Source organism: Sphaeramia orbicularis, chromosome 17 (assembly GCF_902148855.1).
Source record: "Sphaeramia orbicularis chromosome 17, fSphaOr1.1, whole genome shotgun sequence".
Lineage (NCBI taxonomy): Eukaryota > Metazoa > Chordata > Actinopteri > Kurtiformes > Apogonidae > Sphaeramia > Sphaeramia orbicularis.
In genome coordinates, this window is record NC_043973.1 from 1,640,675 (window position 1) to 1,667,812 (window position 27,138).

The 27,138-nt window shown below is 38.1% G+C and overlaps 1 protein-coding gene across 2 annotated transcripts in view; it reads right to left on the reverse strand.

Moving 5' to 3' along the window:
* The window catches only part of LOC115437781 (zinc finger E-box-binding homeobox 1-like), a 149,789-nt gene that overhangs the window by 18,697 nt on the left and 103,954 nt on the right, over positions 1–27,138 (reverse strand). For both annotated transcript variants that reach the window (XM_030161122.1, XM_030161123.1), the window contains exons 3-5: positions 16,618–16,770; positions 12,855–13,057; positions 971–1,097 (exon numbers count right to left, since the gene is read on the reverse strand). In XM_030161122.1, the coding sequence (XP_030016982.1) occupies positions 971–1,097; positions 12,855–13,057; positions 16,618–16,770 (483 nt within the window). The remainder of the gene's footprint in view (positions 1–970; positions 1,098–12,854; positions 13,058–16,617; positions 16,771–27,138) is intronic.

The following is a 27,138-nucleotide window of genomic DNA, read 5'->3' on the forward strand; positions in this document are numbered from 1 at the left end:
TGAAAGAAAAAATTTTGAGGAGTTTTCTGAGTGTGAATGTTTGGAAAGTGACAAAGTTTTGTGCCGTCATTCTGGGTTCATTTTATAAACTCTCATAAATAAACTAAATTTATTCCAAATACAGTGATATTTGACGATTATATTATTTATGTCCTACTCTAAACATAGTGTTTACAATTAATTAATGCATATATTTATGCAAAATACATTTGAATAATGTTATTATTTGTATGTTGTAAATATTGTAAAAAAAACAACTACTTGATATTGATAATTGAAATAAAAAATGTTTAATTTCATATTTCCTTTTGTTGTCCATCTATGACGCTGACATTTGTCTCAACTCTTTCTATATAGGTTCGATCAAATATGTTTTTCCTCTATAACCAATTATTGGGTTGTAAAATAGAGGGTTTAAGGTTTACACTGAATACATTTGAGGATGAAAATGTCAGAGGAACTTCACTTTGGAGAACTTTGGAATTCTGTCAAAAACTAGACGTTAATTTTTTGTTCACCTGTGATGCAGTAGTTTTTGATATTTTTCAGTTAAAATATTTGAAACTAAATGTTTCCCTTTGAGTCTGTTTCAGATGGCATTTAGACCTTTACAATTCTGTGGAATATTTGTCTGAAACTTGCCTGGTTCAAAAGTTATGAATCAAAAAGTAGTGGGCGGTCCATCTGGGACACCCTTGACCTTTATTATGCTTGCTGAATACATTTCAATAAACTTAAATCTAACACGGAATAAAAAAAACAAAAAACAAAAAAAACAAAAAAATCACAAAATCCTCTAATAATAAAACAGTTGAACAAACATCTTCTTACACATGTATAGATTTGAACCTATAACCAACTCCAACCAGAGGTACTAGGTTACTAGTTTACCAGTTTCAGACAGTAACTTAAACTGGTCGTGGGCTGAAATGGGAAACAGAAGATGGCGGTTGCCGTGGTAACAACTCACCGCTGTGAATGCGCAGGTGCTCCTTCAGGTGGTGCTTGTACTTGAACGCCTTCGAGCATTCGGTACACTTGAACTTCCGGGTTCCTCCGGTCCCTACTGTTCCTCCAGACGCCGGCGAAACATGACGCTGTAACAGAAAAGCAACAAGGACGGAGAACACGGATGAGACACGGAGGAGACACGACTCATGTGGTCCAGATCCAGCAGAACCTTGGAGACTACTGGTGGGAGAAAAGATGGTCTCCACACTATACTGTGATATTTCATTTCATGATATTGTATCGATATTAAAAAGTACTGTATCACTATTTTTAGGTATTTATTCAAATGGACGTATGGTGGAGGTTCATGTTTTTTTTGTTTTTTTTTAACTCTTTTTATTGAAATTAGAACAATGACAACATAAAAAAGTCTTATATTGTATCCAATAAATGTGTGTCTGAACAAGAATTACACCTGCACTCACATGTACACATACACACACACACAAAAAAACAAAAACAAAAGGGAGGAGGAGGTCTGTCTACTTATTAAACATAAAAGTAATCTATAAAGGGTTGCCAAATTGAATAAAATAACTTTACATGATCTTTTAGTGAAAATCGGATTTTCTCCAAATGTAAGTGTTGCATAATGTCTTTCATCAGAGCCTGATGAGTTGGAGGATTTTTGTTCTTCCACTTTAACAGAGTTAGGCGTCTGGCCAGTAGTGTCAAACTTCGAAACCACACTGTTTAGTCCTAAGGTCCACTCCTGTTGGTTCCACACTGAACATTATTGTTCCTGGGTCTGGAGGGATCTGTCTCTTAAAAATCTTAGACAAGGTCTGTAAAGTTTCAGTCCAATAGGTGGCGATGTTGGGGCATGTCCAAAATGTGTGCGCCAGTGAAGCCGAGCTCCGGCCACAACGATCGCAAAGGGGGTTCACTCTAGGCAACATCCTGGACATCTTCAGTTCAGACAGATGCAACCTGTGCAACATTTAAACTGCAGCAGTCCATGTCTACAACAGATGAGGTTCATGTTTTTGTTCTTCATTTTATTTCTATATTCACATGGGAATTTTGCTCTGTTTGTACTAAAAAAGTAGTATTGTGATATTGCAGGTCATGCATGCAGTTTTTTTAAACTGATAACACTGTTTTATTAAATAATGGTTATTTCAATCATTCTAAAAGCACTTTTTACTGACTGAGAGGCAGATGTTAGTGCCTTTGTTGGGATCACACAAAAATAATGTTATGAGGCTGGATGATTCAGGGACTGAACATTATGCATTCTTTTCACAACAAACAGAATATGAACACTTGAGTAGGATTTTAAACTGTAATGTCTGTAAAACATAATTTTATTGATCAATTTGTGTGTGTTTTGTACTAGTAATTTTATTTTTATTTATGTGTAAAAATTCATTTTTAGTTTTTACAGAGGAAAGTTTTGTGATATAGTATTAAATCCTGTTCTGGTCAAATAAAAATCAGATTAGTATTTGTGCATATTTCTGGTATAATTAATTTTTTCCAGGAAATAATCTCTTAGAAGAAGAAACAGAACAAACAAAAAAAATATTGCCTTGTTAACAGAATCGTAATATAACACAATATATCGTATCGTGGTCCTTGTATTGTGATTTGTATCGTATCGCCAGATTCTTGCCAATACACAGCCCTAACCTGTTCAATAGTGTCTGTGTTTAAACTAAATAACTGATCTCCATATTTAATACATGTATGAATAGGTCTGAGTAAGTACTTTTACATGACACAATTTACAGATATAAAATTTGGGGTAAAAACACTTAAATCCCTGCTGTGTGACACAGGGACTCAAAACTAACATTTTTCTTAAAATTTTATTCAAATGTCCAAAACATTTCATCATAAATGGATCCTGAATGAAACATAGGGCTTTAGCTCTGATGTTAAACTACAATTATGATCAATATTGGATCAAAATGTTAAAATGATCAGTTTTGATGAACACAAATATGTGACACAGGGACAGCAGTTTGGACCTTTGTTCAGTGTCACAATAAAAGACTGACCTGAACACTGAAGTACACTGAGCCTCATCAGTTCTTCACAGAGGCCGTGTGTGTGTGTGTGTGTGTGTGTGTGTGTGTGTGTGTGTGTGTGTGTGTGTGTGACTGCTGTGGCCTTGGAATGTGAAGAAGAGACGGTTTCAGAGTGAAATCTGATCCCAAAGCCTGAACACCTTAATCTGTGCTTCCCAATCCCCCCTCAGGCTTCACTGGCAGAGGTCACTCAAACACACATGATCATGTATCCACCATCATGAGAAATCACCAAACAACTCTTAAATCTAAGAGTACTTTTGGACAAACTACACTTTCAGTCATTGGAACTGAATATTGGAACAGTTTACCGCTCAACATAAGAGACTCACAGTCATATACCTCCTTCAAATCACAACTTGAACATTGGCTGAAGGAAAACCAAACCTGTGACCATCAGTAGACTGTCCTCACTGTGTTGTTCTGTGTGTTTTATGATGTTTTGCAATTTTGTCAACTGTCTTTTTATGATGTGTTTTATGATGTTTTGCCTTTTTGCCAACTGTCTTTGTTGTCACCTGCCTAGGGACTACAGATGGAAATAGCACTGCTGCAACAATCTGGCATATTTACAGCTGCAAGTGTTGTAGATGTTCAATAATATGCACTGTCCCTAATAAATAAATAAATAAATAAATAAATAAATAAACTAGAAGAGAACTCGGAGAGCGCAGACCTCTGCCAAGGCAGATCAGTGCCCCCCCCCCCCCCCCCCCCCCGGATCACCACCAACATTTAATCATTTGTTCCTTGTGCCAGTATCAACATTACCTGAAATTTCATCCAAATCCGTCCATAACTTTATGAGTTATCTTGCACACAGACAGACCGACCGACCAACGGCAGCAAAAACAGAACCTCCTTGGCGGACGTAATAAATAAAATAAGTAATGTCCAGTAAGACCTCACCACTTTTCACCAGGCAGTGTCACTAGTGAGCACTGAGTTCAATAAAATAGAATCTTTTAGCAGCAGAATTGTTTGTAAAACCTGCCTCGCACACGCTCTGTTTCACCACTAACAGTATAAACAGTTCACCTTTTTGGAGACGGACGACTGCGGAGAGCAAACTCTGATCAGGCAGAGGTTAAATACCACGAAGGCAGGCAGGCAAACAAGTCCACAGAAGGAAAGAAGGAAGTCCAAAAAAACCCACCAGGTGAGGTGGGGGGTCAGAGACGAACAGGTGATAGGAAAGACGGCAGAAGCAGCACAAAGGCCGTCTGAGGGACAGCGTGTGCACTGCAGGATATATACTGAAAAAAAGGACAGGTGTGCAGGAGGGGCGTGGCGAATCAGGTGATCAGAGCACACAGGGAGGGGGGGGGTAACTGGAGGCCATGTGGGAGGGGCCATGTGAGTGGAAAAGTACTGGCAAGATGAAGCCAAGCACTTAGTTTTTATTGGCTGCTCAGTATTCATGGATGGATATGAGGTGGTCCAGACGGTAATGGAAGTGGAGTCTAATCAATCCAGTCTAAAAAGCTCCGACCTTTCAGATGACACACTCAAACTCCACTAACATTTATATTCTGCTCACTTTTCCTAAAGGTCAGAGGTAGTAAAGGAACACCGATTATTGACTAGACATGTTTACTTTTTTGTATCCCTCTACATGTGAACTAGGGATGGAACCATATGAAAATTTCATATCACAGTTATTGTGACCAAAATTATCACGGTTATCATTATTATCACGGTATTGTTGAAATTGTGCTCAAAATGTTCAAAAAGTACTAATACACACACTGAAATAATTTAACCAAGTTGTATTTTGAAAAAAACAACAAACAAACGAATAAAATAATAAGCACAATGTACTTCCTCTTGGCAGAAACATTCAAATGTTAACCCTTAGTGGTCTGAGTCTATTGTGTCCGTTTTTCAGATCTTCTGATTTTGCCGGTATAACAATAAACTGCGGTAAAATTGCAGACGGTTAGTATTACTGTTTAAATTCTAATTATCATGATAACTGTGTTTGATTAATGCACTTTTCCGGAGAAAACACCTATGTAACGTTATGCTTTTATGTCAAATATTTGAGTATAGTTTTAATTTATTACAATTTTAATTATACATACCTAATATTTGGAACCAATATTCACTTTTAAAGTCTGTGAAAAGGTTCGTTAAGCATCTGTGTGTTACTTATGCAATGAATTATATACATTTTTCAGATCGGATTTTATATATTCTTTTGTGTTTTCTGGCCTTTTGTGTTTCATAGTAGGTTAAAGTAAAAAAAAAAAAAAAAAATAGACAGATGATATAGATGAAGTTGTGCTGAGAAAAAAGATCCCAAACATGGGTATAGTAAACATTTGTTTATATAGTATATAAAGGCAAAATCAAAAGGACTGAAAAATGGATAAAATAGACTCAGACCACTACGGGTTAATATTTGAATGTTTCTGCAACAGGAAGTACATTGTGCCTATAATTTTTTTTTTTTTTTTTCAAAATACAACTTGGTTAAATTATTTCAGTGTGTGTATTAGTGCTTTTTGAACATTTTGAGCACAATTTCAACAATACCACAATAATAATGATAACAGTGTTAATTTTGGTCACAATAACCGTGATATGAAACTTTCATATCGTTACATCCCTGGGTGCAATAAACATTTTGTGAAAAAATCATGCCAGAGAATCGTGATCTCAATTCTAAGCAAAAAAATCATGATTCACATTTTTTCCAGAATCATGCAGCCTTATTTCATACAGTATGATTTTATAGCTAGTTGTGTATGGCTAACCATTAAGCCTATTATTATTTAGAAGGGGGGCAGGAAATATCAGATTTTCTTCATCCTGCTCCTTTTCAAGCATGGGTGTGTACATGTTTGTTTACTAGATGATTACTGAATGTCTGCTGATGAAATGCACATCCATGAACGAAATAAATAAATGAAATGAATAAATGTACCTGAAAACTCACCAAACTTTACACATTTATCAGAGTTGATGGGAGTTTTTTTATCGACTGCGGGGCTTGAGAATAGCTAAAACAAAACGGCTCGACAGCAGAAAATAAAAATGACACATTCCATCTCATCTGTCATCAAACATCTGACTTTTCATTGACAGCTGTAGCCGTGGTAACAGCTCCTCCACCGGCCTCTTCCAGCGCATGAACTGGAACGTCTGCTGCATTTCAATGAAGGGAAAGTCAGATGAAATGTCACATGAGCGCTCAGGCTGAACTCACTTTGCAAAAAATCAGATTTGTTTTCCATTTAGGACCGCAGATCAAAACTGTCGAACTCAGACACAAATGGACAAAAGTCTGTGGACACATTGAATCCAGGGGTTTCTTTTTTAACAGGGGTCTGGGATCCAAAACAATAATGACTAATGTCAGAATAGAGCTTTATATTATGGGATACATTTCATTGCATTGGTTAGTTTAGTTGAAATTGTTATATTTGTTTCCAAAATGACTCAGAGATGGTTTTAACTTAATTTCTCTCAACACTGATTTTGTTTTTGTTTTTTTTATCCATGACTGATTTTAAATGTTCTTCCTCTAAATTTCTATAACATTTTTCCTGCTCTGACTGTAAATAATAATTTTCCACCACAATTAACCATCTTCTTTCTTCACATCTGACCGAGGAAGAAAAATTTACAATTAAAGTTTAAGGAAATATTGATGTTTATCACAGGGTTTCTGCAGGTATCAGCAAATCTAATTTAATGCCTTTTTTAATACCACTGTAAACAAATTTACTGCCCATGTCCAACTGCAGATACACTTTTATATATAGTTTTATGCTGGTTTTAACGTCCACAGGCTTTAACCAGGTTTGAACAGTTCCTCCTCCAATCACTTCTGCTGAAACTTGCATTTTCCCATTTTTCCCACATTTGCTAATATTCCCTCTGCTTTTTGCTGCAGCATGAACACACTCACAGCATGTTACATTCCAAGCATCGGTGTTGTGACTTGGTTTACCGGCCATAAACAATTGTCAATTAAAGGGTTCTACATGTCAATCATAACACTAAACTTCATATTAAAATTAATAAATGTTTATATAATCAAAATAAATCATGAATAACAATGTTTTTCTATCAAGTGTATTTAATTTTTTAATACCTCTGGACATAGAATTTAATGCTTTTTAATCCCATTTAAGGCCTTAATTTTCACAAAATCTATTTACTGACTTTTAATGCTTTTTAATGACCTGCAGAAACCCTGTATAAACTATATGGACATAAATATTGGGACACATCATGTCTACAGCTGTTAGATGTCCTGTTCATGAGGATCGGACAGAGAAACATCAGTATTAATTATCAATATGATATTTATCCCAAAATAAAACTTAATTCTGACATTAGTCATTGTTTTGTATCCCAGACCCCTGTTAGAAAAGAAACCCCTGGATTCAACGTGTCCACAGACTTTTGTCTATATAGTGGATGAATTAGGCAGTTCTGATGATATGAGGATAATGAGGATAATGATATGAAAGTGTCCCGGGTCTGACTTGACAAAATAAGTTTTGTGCTGTTCAGACTGTCATAAAAAAATCAGATGAGTCACATATGAGTAAAAAATATATATATATCAGATTTAAGCCACTTCTGCCTGCAGTGTGAATGTAGTCAAACTTGTTTTGGTCTCCCCCTGGTGGCAGGATGCAGTACAGGTCCCACCGCCTCCATGTTATTCATCTAAAAACCAAAATAAAAACTCAAAGTACCTGTGATATGTATGTGATCTACAGCTGTAGTGACCAGTCCCTGAGTCTGCTGAACAAACTTTGACTATTAACTCCAGCATGAGCGTTCTCATGAGTGTGTGATGTTTACACAATACGAGGAAACTCCACGGACATGTACACTACCAGTCCAATGTTTGGACTCACCTTCTCATTTAAATGGTATTAGATGGAACACAGTTGGATACCAAGTGCTCAGCATCACTGGGAACTCCTTCAAGACTTTTGGAAAATATTTCAGGTGACTACCTCATGAAGCTCATCCAGAGAATGACCAGAATGTGCAAAGCAGTAATAAAAGCAAAATGAGGGTATTTTGAAGAATCTAAAATATAAAACATGCTTCAAGTTATGTCACACTTTTTTAACTGCATAATTCCATATGTGTTCATTCATAGTTTTGATGCCTTCAGTGAGAATCTACAATGGAAACAGTCACAAAAGTAAAGAAAAACCAGGTGAGTCCAAACTTCTGACTGGTAGTGTACATGTTGACAACGTTTGAAATGAACGTACTTATTTACGTAGGTAAAGTGAACATAAATAGGCCTTTATGTGACAAAGGTCGTCCAACAGACAGACTGTCCTCTGTATGTGGTCAAACAGTAACATAATGACTGACTCTGCTTAAACCTGCAGACTGAAACTGAAGGTTTACAGTAAAGGAATAAAAGTAAAAAACAAATACTACAACAACTAGAGAGAATGATATGGAGTGAATTACTGATAATAGAAATAACAAACAGCCTGTAGTAATAGTTTTTTCTACATACTCGAAGTGCTTACACTGAATCCATTGTTCATTCACTCATATCCCAGTGAGTGCCACTGGGACTCGAACCATCAACCCTGTAGTTATTGGACACACTGCTCTACCTCCTGATCCACATCCATGTGTCTGTGATGTGGGTCAGGTGGAACACAGACCTTCAGACTCATCAACAGGACTGTGTATCGGCAAGAATCTGGCGATATGATACAAGTCACAATACTAGGGTCACGATACAATATATCATGATTAGTGCTAATCGCATGGATTTCTGCGATTATTCGCAATTGATCACATAGTTATGGGGCGGGGGGTTTGCTGGCATCAACAGCGAAGTACTCCGGTGATAAAAATAATTACACATGTCAGTGCTTCCAAACCACTGTGTTCTTCTCAACCCCACCATCTGAAGACATTTAAAATGAAAATGTCCATGGAACAGACTGATACTTTCCTCCATGTTTATGTCCACACCAGTTTATTTACGGTTGTGAGTGAATGACAGGAGTCTTAGTCCCACTAATCAGTACTAATACTAATAATAAGCCCAATAATATGTGATGTTCAGTTGTTCAAAGCAAGCAAAGGGGGCCCTGAAGTGGTCAGAATAAGTTGCACTAACGTATGTTTTGTCCTTGCGGTGTTCCCGTAGTGAGTTTGGACATAAGAAGGAACTAACAGACATGTTTCTTTCACTCTGTTTGTATGGCCTGACAAATGTTTGCCTGTGAGTATTTTATGTTCAGTTGTTGTAAGAATGAATAGTATCAAATATCTCTGATGTGAACCCTTGTTGCTGGATAAAAAGACGTTGTAAATCTTAAATTAATCTGTAAATGCTAATCGTTAGCGTGTCTATGGATTTTCCCATTCGAGTTAGCATCGAGCTAAATTGACTGCTAATACAACAATCACATGGTAAATAAGTAAAGGTTAGTTCAGAGGCTGGCATATTAGACCTAAACACAACCAATGAATTTACATAAACTTAACATGAGCCTGCATAAAGAGTTAGTAACCCATCTGTGACTGCTAGCATAAATGAATTAGCTTAAACATGCTAATAACACACTGTAATAAACACATCCAAAATAACGTCATAAACATGTTTCTAACGGCACGTTTACATGTGAAATTATTTAGCAAACAACAGAATGATTGATACATACAGGCGTTGCTTCTGCAGGAGTTACACAAAGTTTGATTCAGCATTACTTGTACAGTTCGCTCTTCTCTCCTCTCAGCCGGCACGAACACACAGCACCGGCGTGTGGAGCGCCAAAATAAAAGCATGAGTTTCAAAATAAGAGTCCGCATGTATACATGAACTAAGACTTGCTTGAAAGGCAGAACAATAAGAAAACGGCATTAACTAGAGTTTAAAAAAATTGTCGGCGTTTTTTAATGAATGCGTTAACACAGTAATAACGCGTTAACTTGCCCAGCCCTAATCATGATATATCATGATACTGTTAGAAAGGCACTTTTTTGTTTGTTTCTTTTTTTAAATGATTACTTCCTTGAAGAATTGAATTACAGCAGAAATCTGCACAAATACTAAACACATTTTTATTTCATCCCAACAGGATCTAATGTTAAATCATAAAATGTTCCTGTGTTCAAACTGAAATGATGTTTTACAGACATTACAGTTTCAGATCCTGTTCAAATGTTCATATTCTGTTAGATCAGAACTACAGTGATAAAAGTGAAGAAAGAAAAAACACCCAGAACTTTTCTGAGCATTTCATTCTCATGCTCTTGGTCCATTCTGGTGCACTTTGGGAGAAAAAACCTGTAAAGAATTAAGGTTCAAAATGAATGAAAAAATACATCTCACACAGGAATATGGTCAAATATTTTATCAAATCTTGATATCTGTACTTAAACATTCTGTTCCACTAATTCTCTTACTCATGTCCTTCAAACATTGTCATGGGTAGATTCTGGACAGATTCAGTATCTGTGGTAAAAACATTGGTCTCTTAGAAACATGAGAAAAGAGGCTCATCAAGAATATTAATTACCCAATACAGAAGACAAAGAAACAACGTATGCCTGTCCACAGCACGGCCGGGTGCTGAAATACTAGAATCTACTGAATGACTTCACTGAGTATCAAACCTGGTTTGCTTGTCTTCTGGACGTACTGCGACAGAAAATCTCCATTTCTCTCAGTTTCCTGGAGTCAGGACCACTAGAACCTCTTTTGGATTCCTGCCTCACACTTCAGTTCATCCCCACGCTGAAGGACCAGGAATTCTGACAGGATTTCACTGAATATTTAGACCAAATACATTGGCGGTAAAATACTCAAAGCGAATCCGCCATCTTGTCTCCAGAGCAGGGATTAAAGCAAAAATTTTTCATCTGACTGAAAATTTTCTTCTGGTCAAAATCATTGGCCACTATTAAAAATGATGCAATACAATACTACTATAGCGTACAAGTTTATATAGTCAAATTTGGCAATACTGTAAAACCCACTGAATGGGAGAGTGTACAGGTGTAGAAGATTAGTAACATGGATAGAAAAAATGTCATGAGTGGTATTGGTGGGGGTCTGGGGGTCCTCCCCCAGAAACTTTTTAAAGCTTCAGGTCAATTTTGGTGTTCTGTGGTTAATTTTAAAGGGTATGAAAACCTTTGAAGCAAGTGAAAATAATAATTACTAATTGCAGTTCCATCGTCTCCCTTCTCATCAAGCCACGCCCACCTCCATCTATTTTTCACGCATCTCTCAATAGTTCCCACTTCAGCTCCTTCCTCTACAAACGTGTCCATGATGTCGTATATGCTAGCCAAAATAATCTGTACGTCGTCAAACCTGCGTCCACACCCCTCTCCCGCCAATATCATGTTCTCTTTTGATTAGAAGAAATTACGTCAGCTGAAACAGAAATTCTATTCCGTTCCAGATCCTCTCTGAGGGGATTTAAAATACAGTGGCTTTGCAAATACCAAGGGTGTTACTCATTCATTCAATTTTATCTTTGTACTGTACCACACAGATAGAAATAAGATGCTAAACGGGTCAAAATAAAGCACTTATGCAGTCGGGCGCGTAACCGTGTAAGGCGCCGGCGCGCACAGCCGCACGCACGGGAAGGGCACATACACACACACACACACACACACACACACACACACACACACATACACACACACACACACAAACACACACACTAGTCATATACCGGCAAGAGGAGATAAGCTATGAACCCAGACATGAAGGTCCATGTAGATCAGTTGTGTCTTCTTCCCTCTTCGCTGTGGTTCTTTCAGAATGAAAGCTACTTGTTAGCACTAAACTAAAGTTAGTCTGGAGGCTGAACTTCGGTAAAGCTGAACTTGTCCATGTGTTTCTGAGGCACAGAATGAGCAGCGTTTCCTTCCAAAGAGAAAAAATAGTCATCAATCTCTCCTCCCGACATAAAAATAAAGAAGTCATCTTATTATCATCACTGTTAAACCTATCAGCCCCCTGTGCGTGGCGTGCCTGTGTTCAACACCTGCAGATTCAGGACAGCAGACCCAGGACAGGATCGCGGTGCCGACTGGACTCCGGGAAACACGTAAGGAAGTTACTTCAATATGACTTTTTCCCCCCCTCAATTTTTCCATTTGACGGAAATCCGTCGTGGTGACGGAGAACTTTAATCCCTGCTCCCGAGACGCAAAACGGACCACGTGTCATTAACGGACCAATCAGAGCAGTCGATACAAGTTCCACGTTGTAAACGAGCATCTCATTGGTCAAGACAAATGGAGAAGAAAGCAATATGGCCGTGCCCATGAGATGGATCCAAATAAACATAATTTATACTTTTCGAAGTGATTTATGCGTAATTTTCCAGCCGAAATGTTGACAAACCAGACGGAAATGATCCGGACACGTTTAATTTACTGGAACATATGCTCAGTTTTCGGAAAAAAAACCCAAAAAACGGATTTCCGGCAAAAAACGGAACACTTTCATCACTGGAACTAACATCAGAACATTATTTTTGTGTGATCCCAACAAAGGAACTAACATTTTTTAATAAAAAAGTATTAAATAATAGATAAAAGAAAAACAAAAATGAACCTCCACCATATCTGCATTTGAACAAATACTTGAAAATATCGATACAGTACTTTTAGACATCAGTACAGTATAGTACTGTACTGTACTGTATAGTATCAATACAGTATAAATGAAATATTGCGATATATTGCAGAACCAATATTTTCTAACACCCCTACTAATCCGACCCCTGTGCATACCAGGCCTGGGCTGGTCCTGGTCTTGGTCCTGGTCTTGGGTACCTGATCTCTGGTGCCCCGGTGGTGGCTCATGTGCTTCTCCAGCTGTGAGCGGTAGGTGAAGGTGTAGCTGCAGTGGGAGCAGCTGTAGTTGTCCTCGCTGGTCTCGTGGCGATACTTGATGTGCTCCTTCAGAGAGGCGTTGCGTTTGTAGCCCCGGGAGCAGTAGGGGCAAGTGTGCAACTGGGAGAAGGAGTCTGGGGTTCCTGAGGCAGAGGAGACACACATATGAAGGACATTTATGCGATGACGATTCAGTTCGGACATTCTTTATGTAAACCAGGGCTCTCAAACTCATTTTCTTTCAGGTTCCACATTCAGCCTGATTTGATCTCCAGTGGGCCGGACCAGTAAAATAATAACAAAATAACCTATAAATAATGACAAATCCAAATATTTGTCTCTGTTTTAGTGCAAAAACCCCCCATTAAATTATGAAAATACTGACTTTTATAAACTATCCAAACAAAAAAGATGTGAATAACCTGAAAAAAATGAAATTTCTTAAGAAAAATAAGTGCAATTTTAACAATATTCTGCCTCAACTTATTATTTCTACATATGCATTCTGGATCAGAGCTACAAAGACGCTAAACACTGAGAAACAGGCAGAAAATTGTTCAAATTGTGCTTAATTTTCTTTACACATTTCAGGTTATTCATATTTGTTCAGGTTATTCACATTTTTTTGTTACAGGATAGTTTGTAAATGTCAATATTTTCATAATTTAATGTTATTTTTTGCACTAAAACAAAGAAAAAAATTTTAAGATGTTAATTTAAGATTTATTGCTTAATTCAAGATTTTTTCCTTAATTCAAGCTATTTTTTTTTTTTTTGCTTAATTCAATTCAAGACTGTGGAATTTTTGACTTTCCAAAAACATCCCAGGGGCCAGATTGGAACCTTTGGTGGGCTGCTTTTGGCCCCTGGGCCGCATGTTTGAGACCCCTGATATAAATAATACAACCTCTAAGAACTGAGGGTAAAAAAACCAAAAAAAACCAAAAACTGAAAACACATCTTTACAAACCTACAGTAAACTATAATTATATACAAATGCAGTTTTCTTTTATTCCAGCAGATGGCAGCATGTCATGTGACCTGTGTTAACCAATCCATCCATACATGACATTATGGGCTGGGCAATAAAACAGTAATCAGAGCTATAGTGACATGATTTTACATTATGATTTCACATTATTACATGATATAATAATAATAATAATAATAATAATAATAATAATACATTTTATTTGTAATGCACCATATAATTTTTATCTAAAAACCTCAAAGTGCTACAGGCAGGGTACAATAAATACCATTAAAGGGGAAGTTAAAAAATAAGAAATAGATATGATATGAAATAGATATAATTCTTCTGTCATAAAGATTTTTTTTGGAGGTCACTGGTTATGAAAAATGTGATATAAGTTTGAGATTTCAGGGTTTTCCTTAAATTGTCTGATGGTTTAGATCACAGGTGTCAAACATGTGGCCAAGGGGCCAAATCCGGTCCGCCAAAGGGTCCAGTCTGGCCCCTAGGATGAATTTGTGAAATACAAAAATTACACTGAAGATATTAACAATCAAAGATGTTAAAATAATTTTAGGTCATTTCAATCTAAAGTGGATCAGACCAGTAAAATACTATCATAATAACCTATAAACAATGAAAACTATAAATTTGTCTCTGTTTTAGTGTAAAAAAGGTGAAATTACACAAAAATGTTTACATTTACAGACTAGCCTTTTACAAAAAATGTGAATATCTGAAATGTCTTAAGAGAAGTATGTGGAATTTTAATAATATTCTCCCTGTTATTTAACATTTTGTGTATTTGTAGATCCACTGTGATCTGTAAGTTGTGATTCACATGTATAAATGCTAATCTTAAGTGTAATATTGTTAACATTGAACTTATTTTACTAAAGAATTTTCAGGTGTTCTTATTTGTTCATGTTATGTTCAAGTAGAATTTGTAGATGTAAACGTTTTCATTACGGAATAAATTTTTTTCACTGAAAAGTTCTTATCCTATTTTTACCTCCGCCAAGGAGGTTATGTTTTTGCCAGGGTTTGTTTGTCTGTTTGTCTGTCCGTTAGTGTGCAACATAACTCAAAAAGTTATGGACAGATTTTGATGAAATTTTCAGGGTTTGTTGGAAATGGGATAAGGAAGAAATTATTAACTTTTGGGGGTGATCGGGGGTGGGGGGGCCCACGGGGGGGCCCACTGATCAGCCTTGGCGGAGGTCTGCGCTCTCCGAGTGCTTCTAGTTTATATTATTTTACTGGTCCGGCCCATTTCATATCATATTAGGCTGAATGTGGAACTGAGCTAAAATGAGTTTGACACCCCTGGTTTAGATGCTGTTTGGGCTCCAGCCATTTGTGGAACATTTACAGGTGAGGCCAGAAACTAAAAAGATTAGAATTTAACATATTGCTGGACTTATTGTTGCCTATTGTTTAAACATCTAAAAGGCATAAAAACAAAGCTGGCACACATTAGATGTAGGAAAAGTCACGTTAGATCACAGGTGTCAAACATGCGGCCCGGGGACCAAATCTGGCCCGCCAAAGGATCCAGTCTAGGATGAATTAGTGAAATACAAAAATTACACTGAAGATATTAACAATCGAGGATGTCAAAATCATTTTAATTCAGATTCCACATACAGACCAATTAGATCTCAAGTGGGTCAGAACCAGTAAAATAGAATCATATTAAACCTATAAATAATGAAAACAGCAAATTTTCTTATTGTTTTAGTATAAAAAAGTAAAATTACATGAAAATGTTTATATTAAAAAAATTGTTATTTTACAAAAAATGTGAATAACCTGAAATGTCTTAAGATATGTAAATGCAATTTTACCAATATTCTGTTATTAAATGTTTTGTGTATTTGTAATTGTAATGTCAGTTGTAACACATGTGTAAGGGATAAACTGATAATCTGAGGCAGAATATCGTTAAAATTGCAGTTGTTTTTCTTAAGACGTTTCCAGTTGTTCATGTTATTCAGATTTTTGTAGATGTAAACATTATCAAAATGTCATTTTACTTTTTTTTACTGTTATTATTTTACTGGTCTGGCCCACTTCAGATCATATTGGGCTAAATGTGGATCTGAACTAAAACCAGTTTGACACCCCTGTGTTAGATGATCAGGTGGAGCCCAAAAAAGCTTCAGTAAGTGTCATGATATAACTGTAGAGAAAACCTTGGATAACACTGATTTTAACATTGTCTAATAAAAAATAAACCTTTTCTTTAAATAAAAATGCATTTTTGTTCCATATTCAGATGTTATACCATCATTAAAATGATATTTGTTTATAATGCACAACCTGTCCATCTACAAACATCACTCAGGACCAAAAATCAGCCATTAAATTCAAAACTAACAATCTTTTTGATACTTGTTATGAATAATTAAAACAATCATCTAATATCAGTCATTTTATCATAATTGCATTTTGGCCCATATCATCTAAAAGTCCTAACACTGAACACTGAAACTAAAAACTAAACTGACAAACACACTTATTACACTAACTACAACTAAACAGAAAACTAAAATTCAATGTGAAATAAATTCAAACACATGTATTCACACCCTTTTAGAACTCTTGCTCTGTATCAGCTGGTGTCATTTAAGTCTAGCTTTAATGAAACGTTTGCCATCACATGTTGTTCCAAACTGATCAAACAGCCCAGTGACTGAATGTGGACGTTAACAGGAGCTGTGCTGTTACCGTTCTCATCAGCGCCTCCTGTCTCAGCAGGACTCTGCTCATCCTCAGGGGCTTCTGGGTAAATGATGGCTGTGTCCCCCTGTTGGAGAATCTCCTCCACTAGAGCATCATTCACCGCCTCCTCTTCTTCTTCTGATGCACACTCTTCCTTCACTGAAACAGACACACACATATATATATATATACCATTAGAACAGGATGATAAATGCGGTTTGGAGCCGTCTGTTCTGTCAAAGTTAGCTTGAGGTCCTTCACACTAACAGTCAACACTATATACTCATTTCAGTTCAGTTCCACATTCAGCCCAGTATGGTTTCAAGTGGAATGGACCAGTAAAATATTAACAGTGACAAAACTAAAATTAAATTATAACAATGTTTACAAATACAACAAGGAAAGCACTCAGAGAGCCCAGACCTTCTGCCAAGACAGATCTGACCCCCCCCACCCCCACCCCCCACCCCAACTTCAACCAAAACCATCTACTGCATCTACTGATCTAAACTGTTTAAAATCTGTTGATCCACTAACCCTATCAATACATGTCAGTGATTGCTGTAAAATACAGTTTGTCATCTTTTCATGGTCATCAGATATGACCCATTTGGACGTTCAGAGGCTCCGTAGTTACCGTGGAAACACCATCATCCTCTACAGTACTGATTCACCAGTAAAACCCATGGAGTTGGATCAATGACAGTGGATGGACACACTGGGTTTATGTTCAGTTAATGACAGATTTTGGTGAAAAAGTCATTTTTTCTACAGTTTTCTCTGTTTCTGATATAATAACCATCAAATTTAATCTGAGCTTTTATGAACATTTACATGATCAGGGAATTAAATATTGAACATTACCTGAAAAACCACAAAATACAGACGATAATGTCATAATAAATGGTGATAAATCATTTAAGAAAAGTTAAATATAAAGACTAGAAAATACGCAGACGTCCGCCGAGGCAGACCCCCCCCATCCCCGATCACCACCAAAATGTAATCATTTCTTCCTTGTACCAGTATCAACATTCCCTGAAAATTTCATGAGAATCCGTCCATAACTTTTTGAGTTTTCTTGCTAACAAACAAACAAACAGACAGGCAAACACACAAAGCAAAGTGATCACAACAGGTAATAAAAAAATCTGAATAACATGAAGAACTGGAAGCATCTTAAGAAAAACAAGTGTAATTTTAACAATATTATGCCTCAGTTTATCAGTTTTTCATTTACACATGAGTTACAACTTACATTACAATTACAAATACACAAAACATTTAATAAAGGGCAGAATATTGGTAAAATTGCATTTACTTATCTTAAGACATTTTGGGTTATTCTCATTTTTTGTTAAATAATAGTTTGTTGATATAAACATTTTCATGTAATTTTCCTTTTTTTTAAATGCTAAAACAAAGAGAAAATTTGCTGTTTTCATTATTTATAGGTTTAATATGATAGTATTTTACTGGTCTGACCCACTTGAGATCTAATTGGTCTGTATGTGGAATCTGAATTAAATCATTTTGACATCCTTGATTGTTAATATCTTCAGTGTAATTTTTGCATTTCACAAATTCATCCTATGGGCCAGACTGAACCCTTTGGCGGGCTGGATTTGGCCCCCGGGTCGTATGTTTAACACCTGTGCTATATACCTTTGTTTGTATCTTGGGCATGATCAAATCTATATCAGAAATTCAACCGACATAGAAATATCTGTTCTGGATTGGCTTTCTGTACAGTTCATACCCTCCCTCATAATATTCCTCCTTGTAAACGCCTGTATTTGGTGTTGTTTTGCAGATTCACCACTAGAGAGCGCCATAATACAATATAATTTTCATGTCGACGCTACAAATTTCTTCCTTTTTTTCCCAGACATTTCCTAAACAACATTTCCTGTTGCCTTCCTAGATCTGTAGTTTAATAACAAGAAGAAGTGTTGATTCTTCATCATTTGTTCGTCTCTGTGCCGTTCGTACAGAACTGAGCCAAAGGGCATTCATCTACTCTGCTCCTAGAACATGGAATATGTTGCTAAAAGACTGGAACTTGACTGATCTCCTTGAATGCTTTTAAATCCAAACTCAAAGGGCTACAGACTAACTCGATGACTTGCACTTGTTTTTCATAGTTTGACTTGTCCTGTAAATTATTGTGTGTTGTATTTCATGCTGCCAGGACTCCCTTGAAAAAGAGGTTCTTAATCTCAATGGGATCTTTTTTCCTGGTTAAATAAAGGTTAGGTAAAAAAATAAAAATAAAATTTAAAAAAATTCCAAAACAAACCAAATGGTGTCAACTGAGTAGGGATGTAATAATTACCGGTATAACGATAAACCGCGGTAAAATCGCAGATGGTTAGTATTACCGTTTAAATTCTAAATATCATGATAACCGTGTTTGTTCAGCGCACTTTTCCGGAGAAAACGCCTATGTAAAGATCTGCTTTTATGTCAAATATTTGAGTATAGTTTTAATTTATTACAATTTTAATTTTACATACCTAATATTTGGAACCAATATTCACTTTTAAAGTCTTTGAAAAGGTTCGTAAAGCATCTTTGTGTTATTTATGCAATAAAGTACATACATTTTTCAAATCGAATTTTATATATTGTTTTGTGTTTTCTGGCCTTTTATGTTGATATTGTAGGTTAAAGTGAAAAAAATAACAGGCAGATGATATAGATAAAGTTGTGCTGAAAAAACAGATCCCAAACATGGGTACAGTAAACATTTGTTTATATAGTATATAAAGGCAAAATCAGAAGGACTGAAAAACAGCCAAAATAGACTCAGACCACTAAGGGTTAATATTGGAATATTTCTGCAACAGAAAGTACATTGTGCCTATAAATTTTTTTTTTTTTTTTCAAAATACAACTTGGTTAAATTATTTCAGTGTGTGTATTAATACTTTTTGAACATTTTCAGCACAATTTCAACAATACTGATAATCGTGATAATTTTGGTCACAATAACCGTGATATGAAATGTTCATATCGTTACATCCCTACAACTGAACCTTTTAACCTCTTGTCACAGGTACATATGGGTGATGGTTAGACCAGAACAAGTCCAAGGTGAATATGCACAAATTTGCACAAAAAGAACCTTCTGCAGGGTCTATGTTTCACATGTGGCTGAAACGCAACTTAAACATATATTTAATGCATAATCCTAAAGTTCACTGTGTTTGTAAACACTCACATCATCTACACAGGATGGAATGACCATTTTATACGTTAGAGTTAAATAATTGAAAAGACAGAGAATTGTAGATGACGGACTTTTCCTTCTGCATTGAATACTCTACACACCTCTAAGGGAGCCCATAATGTACTTCAGAAATAAAAATAGTAAAATGTCTCTTTCATACTGAAAGATTAGTGAACTGAAAACACTCCATTAATGATGCTTTGTTTTTTCTAAAAGCTTATTTCACAGTTGTGATTAAGGAGTTTTACAACTATACAAGTGAAAACGCCTTCCTTGCAGCTTGTTCCACTCATGTTTGAAGTACAGAATTACATAATGACTGTGGATTTCAGTTCATGTAACAGCTGTAATGGATGGATGGATGGATGGATGGTTGAGTATGTAGGTGGATGGAACTTCAGCAACAGCAGAAGTTACAGAAAACTTCAGGCATGCGTTCCCACTAAAAACGTAAAGTGCCATGAGAACAAACCCAGAGGTGAAACTGTCGGATGTTTCCATAGAGATCAATCATTTTAAATGAAGGCAAAGGCCACGCCTCTTCCTGCTGAGCCTGGTCAGGGACAGGTGGAGCTGAAACCACAGAGCCAGTCATAAAAAAGAGGAGGAGGAGGTGGAGGAAGAGGAGCAGGAGGAGGAAGTGGTAGAGGAGGAGGAAGAAGAGGAGGAGGAAGAGGTAGAGGAGAAGGAAGTGGTAGAGGAGGAGGAAGAGGAGGAAGAGGAGGAAGAGAAGGAGGAGGAGGAGCAGGAGGAGGAAGTGGTAGAGGAGGAAGAGAAGGAGGAGGAAGAGAAGGAGGAGAAAGTGGTAGAGGAGGAAGAGAAGGAGGAGGAGGAGGAGGAGGAGGAGGAGGAAGAGAAGGAGGAGGAGGTGGAAGACGAGGAGGAAGAGGAGCAGGAGGAGGAAGTGGTAGAGGAGGAGGAAGAAGAGGAGGAAGAGGTAGAGGAGAAGGAAGTGGTAGAGGAGGAGGAAGAGGAGGAAGAGAAGGAGGAGGAGGTGGAAGAGGAGGAGGAGCAGGAGGAGGAAGTGGTAGAGGAGAAAGTGGTAGAGGAGGAAGAGAAGGAGGAGGAAGAGGAGGAAGAGAAGGAGGAGGAGGGGGAGAAGGAGGAGAAGAAGGAAGTGGTAGAGGAGGAGGAGGAGAAAGAGGAGGAGGAAGAGGAGGAGGTGGAGGAGGAGAAGGAAGAGGGGAGAAGTAGGAGGAAGAGGAGGAAGAGAAGGAGGAAGAGGGGGAGAAGGAGGAGAAGAAGCACGTGGTAGAGGAGGAGGAAGAGGGAGAGAAGGAGGAGGAAGAGGAGGAGGTGGAAGTAGGAGGAGGTGTCGTAGAAGTGTGTGTGTCAGACCTCCTTCTAAACTCACTCCTCTGTGTTTCCCATGATCTCATCCTGCAGCCTTCCAAAGCTCTTCCTGCTGAAACCCACTCTACCTTCCATGGTTCTGTCTCCACCTTTGTCTGTCTACATCCTCCTCCTCCTTCTTCTTCTTCTTCTTCTTCTTTTTTTTTAATCCTTCTTCTTCTTAATGTCTCCCATACTTCTCTTCTCCCCCCCACCCTTCCATCTCTCTTTCCTCCACCTCTCCTTTCTCCCTTTATCTCTTCTCAAACTTCTGCGTTGTTCCCTTTCAGAGTTTATTCCTTAGTTGTATTAAAGAAGTTGTTGTCGTTATTACGTTCAACTCAGCAGGTGAGAGAGCGGTCAGTCCAAACCCATGTGACAGACAGAGGTCAAAGGTCAGAAGGAGCCCCAGAAAAAACATACTGTCTTATTACTGTCGTATTTGAAGAGAGAAAACGGAAAGAAGATAAAGAAAGCATCTGTTTTACCCTTTAAGACACCTACAGATGGGCTGAGATTGGAAAGGACAGTAGTATCCGATTACTAACAGAAGTAGTGTCCTATTAGTAATAGAAGTAGTATCCTATTAGTAATAGGTATCCTATTAGTAATAGAAGTAGTATTAGTAATAGAAGTAGTATCCTATTAGTCAGGATACTACTCAGTATCCTCAGAAGTCAGATTTGTTGCAGTGAATTAATCTTAAACATGACTTCAGTCTGATCAGTATTTTTGTGATGCTAACATTAATGCGTCTGCTTCTCTATGTTACTCATTTGAAAGTCGATAAAGCCAGTATTCGATTACAGCAGTTGTCAGTGGAAGGCTGTTGTCTGAATGGTGGACATGTGTGGGACTGAGCCCAGCCCCAGGTCTGACTGACTGTCAAGTAAAAAAAAAGGAGAACCTGATAAAGATATTCAACTCAAACTGGCAGACATAACTTTGACACTTCCCTGTCCACTTCCCTGTCCACTTTTCTGTCCACTTTTCTGTCCACTTCCCTGTCCACTTTCTTGTCCACTTCCCTGTCCACTTTCTTGTCCACTTCCCTGTCCACTTTCTTGTCCACTTTTCTGTCCACTTCCCTGTCCACTTTCTTGTCCACTTTCTTGTCCACTTCCCTGTCCACTTCCCTGTCCACTTCCCTGTCCACTTTCTTGTCCACTTCCCTGTCCACTTTCTTGTCCACTTTTCTGTCCACTTTGTCCACTTCCCTGTCCACTTTCTTGTCCACTTCCTTGTCCACTTTCTTGTCCACTTCCCTGTCCACTTCCCTGTCCACTTTTCTGTCCACTTTTCTGTCCACTTCCCTGTCCACTTTCTTGTCCACTTCCCTGTCCACTTTCTTGTCCACTTTGTCCACTTCCCTGTCCACTTTGTCCATTTCCCTGTCCACTTTCCTGTCCACTTTCTTGTCCACTTTCCTGTCCACTTTCTTGTCCACTTCCCTGTCCACTTTCCTGTCCACTTCCCTGTCCACTTTCTTGTCCACTTCCCTGTCCACTTTTCTGTCCACTTTCCTGTCCACTTCCCTGTCCACTTTCTTGTCCACTTCCCTGTCCACTTCCCTGTCCACTTTCTTGTCCACTTTCCTGTCCACTTTCCTGTCCACTTCCCTGTCCACTTCCCTGTCCACTTTCCTGTCCACTTCCCTGTCCACTTTCTTGTCCACTTCCCTGTCCACTTTCTTGTCCACTTTCCTGTCCACTTCCCTGTCCACTTTCTTGTCCACTTCCCTGTCCACTTCCCTGTCCACTTTCTTGTCCACTTTCCTGTCCACTTCCCTGTCCACTTTCTTGTCCACTTCCCTGTCCACTTCCCTGTCCACTTTCTTGTCCACTTTCCTGTCCACTTCCCTGTCCACTTTCCTGTCCACTTTCTTGTCCACTTCCCTGTCCACTTCCCTGTCCACTTTCTTGTCCACTTCCCTGTCCACTTTTCTGGGCCTTTCTTTGCCTTTCTTCCAGCTTCACTTCCCTCTTTTGGTCTCCTCTGTTTCTCCCTTCATTCTCTCCTCTGTTTCTCCCTTCATTCTCTCCTCTGTTTCTCCCTTCATTCTCTCCTCCTTCCCCTCCATCACTCCCTGTTCTGACCCCTCCTTCCCCTCTCGCTGATACACCTCTCTGCATATTTTCCCACCGCACTCTACAATTACACTTAATGCCTGTGAAAAAAAGCCACGCAGTAATAACAACCAGGACCCTGCGACGCACACACATGTGGAATATCACAATGGAATGAAAACAGGAAATCATGTGGTGCATTCACACACAGACACACTCGTGCACACACATACGTTGACAAAACATATTCATGAACGCAGGCATCTGCTAAACACACACACACACACACACACACACACACACACACACACACACACAGTACTGCACTCCTGTACGTTGCCAGAACCTGTCATTGTGAGTCCGGGCTGAATTTATAAGGCAGGATGGATCGGCGCTGCAGTGCGGCCCAGACTGCAGGGGGAGTAGCACACACTAATCTCCCACCAGAGGACCCTTTCAACAACCAGCTGCTCTCCCCTGCTTTCTCGTCTCGCCTCAGACGAGGGGAGGAAAGACAGGAGTAAAAGTCAAGACGATCCAAAAATATCACACAAAGCCTTTGAAGGGTTCCCACCGCAGCTGAAACATTTCAGGACTTTTCCATGACTTCCTTCCAACATGGCTGCACCCACAAAAAGGTCCTGCTTTTGGGTTTGTTCATGTTTTTCTGTAGGATGGTACACACTGGTTCCTGCTGCAGGTGCAGAGGAAAAACAACAGGTACCACCACGAATGAACAACTTTATGAAACCAGCGTCCAGACCAAGGTTCTAAGAGTTTGGATTTTTCATTATAGTTTAGTTTTCTTTAGTTTTGACTTTTTTTCTCTAATTCAGTTGGTTTTAATTCGTTTTTAGAGCAGGTTTGCTAGTTTTTATTAGTTTTTGTTATATTCTAAATGCTTAGTTTTAGTTTAGTTTTAGTTTTTTTATATCTTTTCTCTTCTTCTCTGTCGTCGTATTCAAATAAATCCCAGACAGGACTCTGCTGCTTTAGTCTCCATGTTTCCAGGTAGAGTGGGGACCAGAAGACGACTGGAAACCACAAGTGAACACAAGTGACGGACCCTTAAATATTGTATGGTGCCAGCAGCTAAAATTGCTTGACAGAAAAAAATCAATTTCGTATCAATCCGACACTGACAAAGACAAAAACAAAGGGAATTTTATCCATAAGACTACATCTGTTTAGTGCTGTTCTAAATGCATCCACTGGTGCCATCAGTATACGACTACACAGAAGAAGAACCGTAGCCCTTTACTTTGCAAACCTTTACAATTCATGACCTTGTCTTTACACTAGCCATGCTATTAAATGTCATTTCAGCTCCTTGTTCAAAGTGAACACATACAGTTGTATTTGGTAGCTGTAAGGCATCTACACACACTGTATGAACTGTACTGTACATGCTGCCCTTTGTCACAACTTACTCATCTTCTAAGTAAACAAAGTGCTGCGATAGTGACAGAAACACAGTTAAAATATAAAGACCATCCTCATCTACAGAGGTAGTTCCAAACTCAGCCTCCAAGTGTCAGTCTGTGAGCCAACAAACAGGTCAATAAAGGTGTCAAGCCTTCAACGACCACATCTGATCAGCTGTAGGGGGTGTATTCTGACCTAAACACTCAGCACAAGGATGGTGGAAACACTAAAAAACACAGCGTTCAGTTACAAAAAATAAATAAACGATAGAACCATCGAAGCAAAGCTGGAGTTTTCACTTTGCTGAGATGCTATTTAACTACCGTATTTTTCAGACTATAAGGCGCTACTTTTTCTTTATGCTTACACAACGATGCAGCTCAAGTATAGATTTTCACGGGCTAACGGCCTCCAGGGGGCGCTCTAGCAGGAAGTGCACAAGCGAGACAGACAGGTGGAGGAGGTGATGAAGAGGACAAGTTTTAAGCTTAACTTTTAACAATCATTTTGCGTGTCGTGCACAAACCCTCATCATGGAAAACACACGAAGAAATGCATACGATGCAGCTTTGAAGTGAAAAGCAATCGATGTGTCTGTGAAGAAGGAAACAGAGCTGCAGCACGGAAGAGACAATGAGAGAGACAACGGAAGAGAGACGTGGAAGGAGTGTGACGGAGCCTTTGTGAAGATGTTCAACTGAAGAACACTGAAGAAGACGACTGCAGTGGTTCAATGAGCAGAAGGAAGATGAAGATACAGATCAATTACTGTTCTGGGTTTTTGAACCTGCTGTGTTCCAGGCACTGTTTGGAAAAAAGCAGTTAAGGTATGGAAATAAATATTTAAATCATCTTTCTGTTTACCATCTTTCTGTGTAAGTATCTCATGTTACAACGTGGACACCAGTGGCTTATAGCCCGGAAAGTACGGTATCTGGTCGACTTCATTCTGTTGGTAGTTGACGCTCTATTTGTAACACATTCTACCTTTACAAATACTTGTGTAACACTAAAGTTGGATCTTCTCCAGTTCCTGCTGGTTCTGTCTCTCCCTCCTACCCCCCCCGTCTACAGTTGTTTTTCCAACCACCAGCTCCACCTGCTTCACTCACCTGGGCCTCATCAATCACCCACAGTACATAAACCACAGCTCCACAACTCACCTCTGGCAGATTTTCTACCATTGTGTTTAATCCTTCCAGCCTGTTGTTGAACTGTTTGATTTGGCTTTTGTCAGTGTTTGAAATCAGACCATCGCCTGTCAACTGTCCTCTGACCCGTCCACAGCCTAAGGGCTCATTTATGCTGTACGTTAAAAACGCAGACGGACACAGACAGAGCATTATGTCTGTCCTCTGCGTACATTATGTATGTCATTCTGTCTGTTTTCCAGTAGTTTGCAGATCTGTACCCAGACAAAGAATATGGAGCAGTACCACCAGGAACCATGGAGGCAGTGTTGAAATTTGAAGAGAATAATGTCCAGAAATAGCAGAACTTTTCACAGAGTTTCTGCAGGTATCAGCAAATCTAATTTAACGCTTTTTAATGCCCTTTTTAATAGATAGATAGATAGATAGATAGATAGATAGATAGATAGATAGATAGATAGATAGATAGATAGATAGATAGATAGATAGATAGATAGATAGATAGATAGATAGATAGATACTTTATTGATCCTTTGCAGGAAATTGTTTGGTTACGACAGCAGTACAAAAACACACTGACCCATCACAACAGACATCCCACATACAACCAACAATGGAATGAAAAAGTGTTGAAAACAGAATAAAAGATACATAAATATATAATATGTACAATAAAAGTAATGTAAAATAATACAATAAAACAAAACACCTTTAGTATGCTCACCAAGGTTCTAATAGTTTTGGATTTTTCATTGTAGTTTAGTTTTATTTAGTTTTGACTTTTTCTTCTAAAATTCAGTTCGTTTTAATTCGTTTTTAGAGCAGGTTTGCTAGTTTTTATTAGTTTTCATTATTTTCTAAATGCTTAGTTTTATTATTAATTTTAGCTTTGTCGTATATTTTATCTTCTTTGCTGTCGTATTCAACTAAATCCCAGACAGGACTCTGCTGCTTTCTCCCAACTTTAGTCTCCATGTTTCCAGGTAGAGTGGGGACCAGAAGACAACTGGAAACCACAAGTGAACACAAGTGACGGACCGTCAAGTGTCGTTTGATGCTGCTAGCTAAAATTGCTAGAGTGAAATAAATCACTTTCGTATCAATCCAACATTGACAAAAACGAAAACGATGGGAATTTTATCCAGAATTTTGTTATGTTTTGTAAACACACAATACAGTTTCAGTTAGTTATAGTTTTTTCTTTTAATTATAGTTTTTATCTATTTCAGTTAACGAAAATGTTTTTTCAATTCTAGTTTTTGTCATTTCATCAGTTTTCGTTAATGATAATAACCTTGGAAACCAAGGCTTACATTGGTGT